The sequence below is a fragment of the Lissotriton vulgaris genome, chromosome 1_1 (genome assembly GCF_964263255.1).
Source record: "Lissotriton vulgaris chromosome 1_1, aLisVul1.2, whole genome shotgun sequence".
Lineage (NCBI taxonomy): Eukaryota > Metazoa > Chordata > Amphibia > Caudata > Salamandridae > Lissotriton > Lissotriton vulgaris.
In genome coordinates, this window is record NC_141685.1 from 329886063 (window position 1) to 329898610 (window position 12548).

Consider the following 12548-nt stretch of genomic DNA (forward strand, 5'->3'; position numbering starts at 1 on the left):
TGATAAATGCATTCTCCTATGGATGTAAGGAAGAAACTCTTATAGACACAATGGTAGACTGATCAATTGATTCCTTAGCTCTCAACGATGGAGGCCCGAAATAGAATGGCCATAGATGGTTTATAATACGTACTTCTCTCACTCAAAAAACAGCCAGAAAAATTATTTCCAAACTTTAAGTGTTAATTGATTCGTAAAGTGAAAATATCTTCATGAAAGTGTGATTGCTGCAATTTGGAACAATTTTCTTCTTCTGATTAGAGAACATTTTGGAACCTAGGAAAGGTACCAAAGGTCTCTCCAAAACCCATCATAATATGTTTGCTATTTAAATTTGAATCTATTCTATAAATATCAAATGTTTTTAGATACTACACTTTGTATTCATTTGATATCGATTCATTCATAAAGCATTTGCTATCGCTGCTTGCGGAAAAACATGTTTTTTGCCCTACCTGTTGTTATCTAACTAATAGCATACATTTATTTAAGTTACTCCAACATCCTGTAGCTTTCTTTGGCCTGTTTTCCGATGATCTCAAAAATATGATTATGTCAATATTAAACCTACCGTGATCATGCGTATGGCATTGGTTGTCACCTTTCTTACTAGGATGAAAACGGAGATCCATTATCGGATGCAGACATTCGGGCTGAAGTGGACACTTTCATGTTTGCTGGTCACGACACAACAGCTAGTGGGATATCGTGGATCTTATACTGCATGGGAAAATACCCAGAATACCAGGGGAAATGTAGAGAAGAGATCAAAGAGGTTCTGGGAGATCGAGACGTCGTGCAATGGTGAGATATTCCACATTTCACCTTCATAAAATCTGTACTATGTGGTTCATACCATGAGATTCAAGACATGTAGTTGCCAAAACTGTGAAATAGCATGCACATGTTTATATATTCTTAGTGTAAATGGTTCCAGAAAGCAATGAATCAAACAGTAGGACTTTTAATTCTTTGGATATTATTTTTTCTTCTTTCTATTTGCCATTTGAGCTTTGTATGTGTGAATGTAGCTGAATTTAAATAGTGCAAACCTTGCTGGAGAGCTGGAAAGTGCTGAATAGCAGGCGTAGTGCAGGGTACAAATTGTCATCATTTACAAACAGGAAGGTTAAACCTAGAAGTCTATTAGTAGGGAGATGGTGTGCATTGAAATTAAGGGTCTTTAGGTTCCTTCTGAATAGCAGAATGGTGGGAGTTCAGATGTTTAGATGCTTGAAACAAGAAGGCCTACTTCTTTTGTATTTATCTTATTTTATTTCATATTCCCCAGTCTGGTGATGCACATGCTCCTGGTTTGGTGCTGACCACCACATTGTTAGATGCATGAAGTGTTTCAACAAAAGTGTTTTAAACTATAATGGCTGATTTTGCACTTGTGGGACCGCTACAGACTTACCTGCCACGCCGCACAGCAGTAAGAGAAGCCGCCACCGCCGAGAGTCATCCTGCCACCGAGACCTGCGCCGCCGCTCCGGGAACCACAATACCCGGCAGGCCTCGCGGCGGCGCATAGCTTGACGCGCATTGAGAGCGCCCAGGAAGTTCAGTCCAACACCATAAATAACTATTTGGTGCAAACTGTCAAAAAATTTAATATGCAGAGAAGAGAATCCTTGGGACTGAGCCAATCCCCCGATATGAGATGTTTGTCACCTCCTACATCTACTTTGACCGATGACATCATCTCGCAAGAAGTTCACTGTGTGGAGATTTCCAGCGGCCCTATCTCCCAAGGTTCTATTGACATATCTATTAACCTTACCCCAGCACCTGAGGGACTACACGAGGAGGCTGAGGGTAATATAGACATGGATACTGAACTTGAACTGGAAAAACAGATTTGTGTATCAGCTGATGAGCAGTCTCCCACAAGACACGGTCCTAGGCCAAGACGACTTTGTACAAAAAATCCACCAAAGAGGGTAGGGCTTCGCTCAGGTGCAAAAAGGAAGAGGGTTACTACCCCAAAAGCTAAGCAAGTGATTAGCGATGATGATGATACACCAAAACTATCTCTTGAGGATGCTTTTTATGAAAAAATTACAGATTTCCTCGAGATAAAAATTAATACTCTCATCAAACCCCTAATATCAAAAATGGATAAGTTACAAGCAGAGGTCAAGAAGTTGAGTGGACTTCACACTGTGGTTGCTGGTGGATTAGAAAACATAACCACGCTAGTTACACATCTAAGCGATAAAACAGGGGGAAATGTTGTTGGAGATGTTGTAACTGAAAATGTAGCAAATCAATTACCAGGGGAGATATTACCATCTCAACCATCAATACCTACTGTTAACAGTGAGGGCCCCTTGTCAGTTAACATTCCCACAGATATAATCCCCCAGGCAAATACTCCCTCAGCGCAAATTCACTCATCAGACCCTCTACAATTCTTAGTAGAAGTTACACCTGTGGTCTTAGTTTTAGCATATGTGCCTCCATTGGAAGAGGGTACAGTGGAAAGCCCTACTTCCCTTAGTAGTAAGGCCCTACACTGGCTGACCAGTAATACACGATTTGCACCAGGGGGAAAGCGCCATCTGGCTAGTGTCATTAAGTCAGTAACCAGGGTCCCTTGGTTGGGAAACCGACCAAAAAAAATCAAAGGGGACTGTGTGGCAGTGAGTTTTTCAACAAATGATGTCCTTCACAATATCCTTGCTAATATCTCCCCCCCCCAACGCAGACGGGGTACTGTTGTTCCCTTGACTTTAAAGTTCTTCTACGGGAACAGCAGAACGTTACTTACCCAAGAACCCCAGCCCCGGGATGGGATAGTAACTGGGATTCGAATTTTAGATGGGATCAGGACTCTAGGCAAAACATAGCAGCTCACCCCCGTTATCCAGGACAGTTTAACCCAGTTGCTCAACCCCTCCATTTGTTCAACCGCTATGCTCCATTATCCTTTATGGATCAAAACGATTGACTCTCCCCAAGACAAGATAATACAGGCGATGGCCCTTTGCCTGCTCCCAGTTCATTAGTACAGAGTTCCGCGGGAGTCAGCATTTGCAAAATTATGAGTTGGAACGTCGCTGGTCTTAGAGCCAAATTAAATGATAAGAATTGGCTGGATATAATTAGTTCCTACGATGTTCTTGCTTTCCAAGAAACTTGGGAAACATCAGACAGCTTGGTCCTAGATGGTTTTTCCCACTTTTCGGTACCCGCGGACCCTAGTAAAGCAGGAAGGGCGAAGGGGGGCTTGGCTATATATATTTCATTAGATCTCCAAGGAAAGCCAAGACACATTAAGTCTAACTCCACTAACTGCTTAGCGGTAGAACTATCCATGCCAAATTCCTCCCCCATAGTTTTAGTTAATTTTTATAATTCGCCTGTCAGTCAAACTATTAACGAGCATTTGGCAGCTTTAGAGGAATTCCTGTCTATCCACAGTGAGAATAGTACATATGGGTACGAGGTGATCCTTATGGGAGATTTCAATATTCATCCTTGCCAAGTGGATTGCCACGTGGAACAAGAGGATCTCTTTTTTTATTCCTCTCCACCACATTTTGAACATACTTCACGTGGACAGATGTTAGAATTGCTCTTAGCCACTTTTAACCTGTATGAGTCATCTTGTTGCCCAATAGGCCCGAGGGTACCGACATACGTAGGCAATAACACGGGCACAATCATAGACTATATTTTTTTATCTTCTAGTCTCCTACCTGAAGTCATTAATTACAAGGTAGAAAGTACAGTTTTTAGCGATCACAATCCTGTGATTTTGAAGATCATATCTCAAGGAGTCTTGGGAAAAAGAAAGGCCGATACTTTATGTGCGATAGACTTAGTCTTAAAAGACCAGAACCGAAGACTAAAGTGGGACCAAATGACCCCTATCGCCTTTTTACAGGAAACCCTGGCAAAAGTAGAGGGGGAGGTTGCAATTTGTCTGGACAATAAGAACCCTGGTCCCAACTTGATTGAGGCATTTGACGCCATTTGCCGTCAGGTTAACTTAGATCTAACTGTAAAGACAAAGGCAAACAAGATCAGGGGCCCCAGATGGTTCGATTCAAACTGCTCCAAGGCTCACTCAATTCTCTTAAAGGCTTTAAAAAACAAACTAAGAGACAAAGCACAGATAGCTCTGCTGAGGAAGCAATACAATCATGCTATCAGGCTCAGGAAACTTGAGATAAAAAATGACGCCTGGAGTGAATTATTATTGCCCGAAACACAACGAGATAGCGCTAAATTTTGGGCAATCATAAATCACCCATATTTTGCTGGAAAAGATAACCAGAGAGCAGACTGTATCATACCAGACGATCAAAGGGTGACACATTTTAGCAATATCTATAGCCACCCTGATACCCGTTCAGATTGCGAGACGTTACCTTCGCAATCATCAACGACTACAATCCCTCCCTTTACCCCTGATGAGGTTAAGAAAGCGATCAATGATACACTCTGTAAAAAGGCATCAGGGCCCGATGGGGTCCCTGCAGATTTTTTCAAAAGCGCCCCAGAATTTAGTACCAAGATTCTTACAAACATTTTTAACGTTACAAGGGACCTGATTTTTCCTATTAGCTGGACAAAGTCTACCATAGTACCTATTTTAAAAAAAGGACAAAGGACAGATCCGGCCTGTTATAGGCCAATCTCCCTTATAGATTCAAGCGTTAAAATTTTGGGGAGAGTCCTTTTAGGAAGACTGACCCAGCTCATAGAGGGTAAGGGAAACCTATCAAACGCTCAATATGGTTTCAGAGCAAAAAGGGGCACCATAGATCAATGCCTAAACCTGGAACTAATTTTAAACAAATATGTAATTGCCAAGGGGGGCTCTCTGTACATGGCCTTTATGGATCTCTCGTCAGCTTTTGACCTGGTCAACAGGGGTAAGCTGTGGAGGATCCTTTTGGTCATGGGCATTGACCCCCCTTTGGTCAATTACTTAGCGGAACTACACAGGGAGCTCAAGACATCGGTCAGAGTGACTAGGGAAGGAAGATGCACTTGCCATTTCAACTCGTAGAGGGGGGTTAGGCAAGGATGTATCCTTGCCCCCCTCCTCTTCACTCTCTATATAAACGATCTTGAGAAAGTCATGGCCGCATCTCATACTGATATTCCACATGCAGGCGAGACAAAGATACCCGTCCTCCTGTACGCGGACGATGCAGTCCTACTAGCACGCTCAGGAGTGGCCTTAAATAAACTCCTCTCATCCTTTGGAGATTTCATGACCTCGTTGGACATGAAAACTAACACAGAGAAATCCCATGTGATGATTGCAGGAGCAGCAGGTAGGAAAAGAAAGACCAAAACATTTTACTGTACAGGGAAAGAGGTTAGGAGAGTCCCATCTTTCCCATATTTAGGTGTGGCACTTGGGGCCCCCAGCAATCCGTTAAAAGCAACGCTGTCGCTAGAGCGGCTGCAGGGTTGCTCGGTTTTGCTAAGAAATTAGGTGCCCGTCCCATGGAAAGCATCATCAAAATTTACAAAGCAAAATGTGTGTCCATTGCCCAGTATGGCTCTGCTATTTGGGGGTATACTAGCCATGACAAAATCCAGAAAGTAGAAAATAAATTCCTGAGATCTCTGCTTTCAGTCCCCCAATCGACTCCCACTTATGTATTACATGCAGAGTTAGGTTTGGGCTATATAAAGGACTCTCTAAAATTAGCCCCTGTTATCGGATGGATGAAAACTTGGCTCAACCAGGAGCTTACATTAAATCATATTATCTTAAAAGATTGTTTAGCCCTGGATAGAGCCTTATATATTCCGTGGATAAAATTCGTACAAATAGAGTTGACTCTTGCTGGTCGCCCGGAGCTTTTTTCCTCTCCAGACTTAATAACTCAAGACGATCTTAAAACAGTAAAAAATACCCTGACTGAGTTATATGTTCTGGAGAGGGAAGCTATAGAGTTAAGTAAACCCACGGTAAGGAAACATTGTATGTTGAAATCTGGCCCAGGAATGGAACCATACCTTTTCCTGGTAACTAAACCATACCATCGTTTCCTTTTAACGAGATTTCGTTTTGACCTGATCCATCCTATCTTAGGCAAATATAAAACTTGGAGTAGACCTGTTGATGCTGAACCATGTGACTGTGACCACTTTTCTATTCAGGACACAACACACCTCATTATGTTTTGTGAACATTACATTGATATTAGAAAAAAATATCTGCTTCCAATCCTGCGTAACCAAGGTTTTACTCAGGTTAAACCAGCCCTGCTGTTTTTGCAACTCCTTCCTAATGCTAAAGTAGCCTTCCACGTGGCTAGCTTCTTAGTTGCTGGTGCACGGATAAATAAGAACCGCACTAGAGTTAGGCACCTTACTGACCATTGAATAATGCCTCCCATTTTAAATTTTAATTCTTTGTCTTTCGGAGGGTCTTATTTTAATACCTCTTAATATTTTTAATGTATTTCGTTTATATATTGTGATTTTAAAATGTTTTTTAAAGATGATGACTATGTAAACTCATGTATGAATTTGTGCTCTGATGAATTGCTATATATTTATGCTCGTTCTTTTATGATTTTTAATAATCGAATAAAGATAAATTGACTGACTGACTGACACTTGTGGGATATTGATCCGAAGTACATTTATGCCATTATGCTTTTATTTTAAGGTTATGGTTCTATTGCAGTATTAACAGAAGTGGTTAATTATCAAAGCATTGGCAAATACATTGTCTTTGATTTGGCATCCAAAATATAGTTGACGTGCAATATTAACTATAAAATAATTTGGCCTATTGATAGGTGTGTCTAAAGAAAGTATCATAAAGCAAAAGGTTACACTGCAAAGTCATGTAAATTCAAAGAAAACTACACAGCAAAAGTACAAAAAGGGAGGTTGGGGTAGAATAATTGTCTATGGAAATCCAAACCAAAAAGGGACAATATTTGAAACTGTGGATCGTTCTGCAATCCATTCTCCAATCCATTGAGATGGCAAACTATATTGACGATTATGTTGGTGCAGGTTGGCCTGTAGGTAAATCATGAGATTACTCAACAAACTAATCTTGGAAATGTACCATGATTGCCTGACATGTTACGCACTATGCCACCAACATTCAGTGAAACATGGCAAATGTTTCCTAATATCACAACAGACCAGGCTGCCACTAGGACATTTGATGCAAAAGTAGCAAGATGATGGATTGAATTCTTGGATTAAAGGAATTTAAGGCAGGGAATTTGTAACATGGTTAGTGAAAAAATGTTTGAATCTGTAATCAAGATTTCTGACCTGTCAATCTCACCATTCAATTTGGTGGGACAAAGTTGTATATTTTATTGCTTTCACATACTCTGCTTCCTTCTGAGTCCCCCAGCAGAAACACCAGAGATTATACTCCTGTTTGGCCATTTCCTGAGGCAATGTTAACCAAGATCTGTCCTTGAAGGACCATACAAATAACACTGTAGGGTCCAGTTAACATGTAATTGGACTACTACGTAAAGTGTTTCCTTTACTCCCAGACACCACCAGGAAAAACTTGGTTCAGGCCCTGGTGCTTAGTCGCTTGGACTATTGCAACGGGCTGTTGGCATCGGCTAATGAGGCAGTAGTCAGCAGACTGCAGGTGGTGCAGAACACGGCTGAAAGGCTGGTTCTGAATGCCCCTCCTAGATCCCCTTCACTCCCCCTGCTGGTAAAACTTTACTGGCTTCCAATTCGTCAAAGGGTCAAATGTAAGACCTGTTGTACGGTCCATAGGGGCCTACACGGGCTGGGCCCCTCCTACTTGGCCTAAAAATTAATTCCCTACAATCCCGCGCGCTCCCTTCGGTCAAGCAATCAGCTGCTTCTTCAAACACCTGTTGTAAAAAAAGCAAGACAGGGTGGTAAAGCCTTGTCTTCCATTGGTCCTGGAATGGAATGAGGATTTATATAGCGCGATGGCTACCCGGAGGCGTCCCAGCGCTGTTAACAGACTGAAGGGTTGTGCTATGGGGGTGGGAGTGCAGGAGGCAGAGGAACAGGTTAAGTGAAGGATTTATTGAAGAGCCAAATCTTTAAAAGTTGTCGAAAAGTAAGCAGGTTGGATTCTGACCTAATTGCAAGGGGAAGACAATTCCAGATCCTGGCTAGGTTGTAGGCAAGCGAGCGGCCTCCACATCTGGCTCTTCTGATACGGGGTACGGATGTCAGGTGGGAGGTCGCGGATCTGAGGGCTCGGGAAGGACAATAGGCTTCCACCAAACGATGATTTATGGTGGGGCCTGTTCCCCAGCAGGATCGGTGTGCAACTCACATGCTCTTGAATTCTATTCTGGTTTTCACAGGGAGCCAGTGAAGGTCCTTCAATGTGGCTGTGACTGGGGATCGGCGGGGAAGATTCAAGAGGATTCTTGCCGCACAGTTTTGAATGACTTGTAGTCTGGACAGTGTGTACTGTGGGGCACCCAGATATAAGGCGTTGCCACAGTCGAGGCGTGACAGGATTAATCCTTGGACCATGATCCGTCTGGAGTGAAACGGGAGCAGGGGGAGAATCTTACGAAGCAATCTCATTAGTCCAAAGCAGATGGCGGCTAATTTAGTGGCTTGGTAGTTGAAGGTGAGATTGTGGTCAAGCCAGATCCCAAGGCTCTTAGTTTGATCCTTAGGTTGTGGGGGGCTGCCTAGACAGAGGGGCCAGATGGTGTCAATGGATTTAGGGACGTTGTTTCCAAGGAGCATCACCTCTGTTTTGTCTCCGTTAAGTTTTAGATGGGAGGCCGACATCCAGGACGCCACAGCTTTCAAGCAGTTGTGTAAGCTGTGGTCAGGGTTGAGAGAGGGATCCAGCTGAGTGTCGTCCGCGTAGGTGACAATTTTTACCCCAAAAGGGCGGACGACATCAGCTAGGGGGCTAAGGTAAACATTAAAAAGGGTAGGACTCAGGGAGGAGCCCTGAGGAACTCCACATTTAAGAGGTTTACTCGAGGAGGTAAATTCTTTTTCGAATACCTGGAAGGATCTATCTGAGAGGAATGATTCCAACCAGGTAAGTGCTGTGCCTGACACTCCAACCATACTGAGGCGATGAAGTAAGATGCTGTGATTTACAGTATCAAAGGCGGCACTAAGGTCAAGCAGGACTATGGCCGTTGAACCGCCCCCGTCCAAGATCCTTCTTGCCTCCTCCGTTGTAGTGTAGTTCCTAGTTTCCCACTAGGCCCTGCGCATTGGAATAACATAAACAGTAGTATCGACGTGGAACTGCTTATATTCCAGGCCTCCACTGACTATGCTAAACTTAATTGGGTTGTGTTACCAACTAGCTCAGAGGTCACTGGAAACTTTCTTCTCTGCATAGGAAGTGATCAGCTTCCTTGGCACAGACAAGAAGGGATTCAGTTTTCCAACAACCGTGCAACATGACAACTTTGCTCCTCAGATCAAGAGTCGATCTCTAGGGTCGTGTGAAACAATAGACATAGATTTCACTCAGTCAGTCTAGTGCAGTTTACTTTCACGAGATGTAGAGAATAGAGATACGGGCGTTTGTCAATAAAGGATTAACATTTATTGAACAGTCTTTCTTCTCGTACAAGAGAAATGTATTGCCACAATTGCAATAATTGTTATTATAAAAAGTACGTACAGTAAGATAAGTATTGCGAAATAGAACTGTAAAAGCATTGATATGGTTTCTTAGCCATACAATGGTTTAAAAGTAATAAAACATATATACAGTCATATATACATTAGGCTAACATACTCAACTGGTGCTTCTAACTAAGCCTACCCCAGTGTGCCTGACCTAAGCCTAACACGTGAGAAGGGGAGTAAGTAAGTAGCTTTAAGTTAAGTTGGTTTTGCCAAGGTTTGTTTCAAGAATTCTCGTCTAAGGGTTTAGTCAACACCATACCTCTGAATAGAATGATGGAGGATTGGTATCTCCTTCAGGGGTCTCTCTCGATATCCCAGTCACCCGCGAGGGTAAACCGGAAGCGCCGGGACTGGATTTCTCTGCACGAGAAAGGCAGCGGCTTCTCTTCAGCGCGTCGAGGAAGGAGGGGTGACAGCGTCCGCGGGCAGCTGGAATCTGCTGGATGTCTTCGCAGAGGACGGCTGTTCAGCTCCTTAAGCTTACTGCACCATAGTTCGCGCTGTAGCGGCGATAATGGTAATCAGCAGCTTCACCACCACAGGATAGCAGGCTGCAGCGACAGAGTGCTAGTTTTTACCAACACAGGGTCATGCAGGCAGCTGGCATCAGCAACAGGCAACGAACATTGCTTAAGGCAACGTTGGTAATATTTATACCTGACAGGTGCCGGGTTTGACGCAAGTTTGCTGGACATAAGACGTCAATTAAAGATGTCACTCGGAAGTGATAGTTATCAGTTGCTCATTAGAGTTCCATTACTAATCAAAACATAGCAAGCGGGGATTTCCAGGTTTGCTAAGTTTTTATCTTGTTGAAGAACTCGGAGTGTTATCTAGGAATATCAGATAATGACTGCTGCTCTGTCATTGCACTAATTGGTCGCAAAGGAAGTAGCAGAGAGTCATGCTGGAATGTGGCTCTGTTCGTGTGAGGCCAGAGATGACTTTTCAGAAAATCGCACTTGAACGGTTATGCCAATATAGGGAATAAATGGATTTATAGCCGAATAGGGGCATAAGGTCACAGTATCGATCAGAAACCTAGATAAACACGCAACACCCACTCCACGGGTTAATGTCCATCAAAATTACTAAAACTAAGGCAATTAGATGCATGTGTAACATTGCCCACCCCAAAATACATAAATGCATTCGAAATAGGCGTACTTGTAATACATGGAATTTAGGTACTGTACGTTTTTTAAAACATAGTAATCATTCAAAAAATTATTGCATATGAAATCAACGAACGATTATGCAAAAGGAATTACACATGAAGTATCTCTGACAGAAGAAAGGCGAGATAAATCATCACATAAAAATGCATTGTAATAACATGTGTGCTAGAGGCTGGTGTAATGTTGTTATGTCTCTAGATGTCTTTAGAAATAGAAGTGTGAAGCTTCTGTTCTCTAAGAATAGTTTTTACGTTAAGCAAAGAATTTGTTCGTGCCAAAAAAGGTCAATATTAGAAAAATTGTCCAATTCAAAGAAAATAGATTTCCAAAGCTCTTGGCAGTTTTTGTTGATCAAAACTGAAGGCCGAATTCAGAGTTCATGGGAACGCTGTGTATCGGAAAGCTTTTCAAAAGTTATTGTTTCTCTGTGGGTGAGAACATCGTATCAGACAGGCTCTCAAAGAATTGGTCTACAAAATCAGGTGATAGTTCAACCAAATTAGATAGCGCTGTAACTTGGCAGGTGTGAGAATGATTGCTGTCATCGAAGGCAGGACCAGCAATGCTCACAGAACGTTGTACCTGGATGATGTTGCTTTTGTCACTCGCTCCACTGTTACCACTTGGCTGTAGTACAGGAGTCTCCACGAATGCCGTCATCAGGATTGGTAGCCGCTGGGGACAACACAATGCGTGAGCCGTTATTGGACTGAGCAAAGTATCGACGTCCATTGGTACTGCTGATAGAAGTGAAAGACAGATGTCCAACACGCATTCATCGCCGCAAAGCATACACCGTAGCACAGGTAAAATGCAATTTTGCCATATCGGTCTGAATGAAAGGAACCAGGTCATGTTTAGATCTCTCAGCCTGGCCAATCCGAGGACGTTAGTTATCCTGTCCCTGTAGCGCATTGCTAGGATTGTCTCTTCCATTCCCATGGGAGCTATGTCTGAGCCGAGGCTTGCCATAACGTAGCAGGAGGGTCAAAAATAGAATCCCTGCAACGAGTCCCAAAAATAGTGGTATGCCGCCAAAAATGGAGTGCACAAAATTAGGAAAGATTCCCAAAATTGCCTGGAAGGGTGTTAGCAGTCCTGTAAAGACTGTCTTAAATATGCCTGGGATGCTTGTTGCACTAGACATGTTAAGGAGTTGGCTGAACATTTCTACGAAATGCACGGGGCAATTTGTTGATAAAAGGTCATGAACTTCAGTAGCCGTCCTTGCGACTAGAAGATCATACGTCTCTTTAGATGACGTTATAGGCACGGTTGTCTGTAAAAGCACAGATTTCATTTTGCTTAATGTATCAATTCGTATAGAATAGAGATTCAGACGAGGCCAGATGGGAGTCACTATGTCTGGAGGCCCGCTCGGAAACAATGCTTGCATACAACATTTGACCATGGACGTTACTTGTACTAGATAACTTTTCCCTGGCGCGAGGCCACAACATCTTTGATCCGTTCTAAGAATGTAACTCCCGTTTGCGAGTTGCATAAAGAAGGGCTCTATCTGAGTTGCAGGTGTGACTAGCTGGTGGCATGAAAGGTTGTTTGAATTTCCATCACATGCTCCGTGTAAATTAATACCCTGACACAAAAGTATACCGCTTAGTGAGTGTTTACAGTTGTTACCACTAAGAAATACATTTTTGTCGCTGTCACTATAGCAAGAATGAGTGTATGGTAATTTCCATATAGATTTAACATATCCTTTACCCAATTGTTCATATTGGCCAG

At 42.7% G+C, this 12548-nt stretch overlaps 1 protein-coding gene across 1 annotated transcript in view; it reads left to right on the forward strand.

Annotated features, from left to right (window-relative positions):
• Nucleotides 1-12548, forward strand: part of LOC147747132 (cytochrome P450 4B1-like) — a 415025-nt gene that overhangs the window by 302370 nt on the left and 100107 nt on the right. Inside the window, exon 8 of the mRNA XM_086952390.1 lies at nt 614-804. Within this exon, the coding sequence (XP_086808516.1) occupies nt 614-804 (191 nt within the window). The remainder of the gene's footprint in view (nt 1-613; nt 805-12548) is intronic.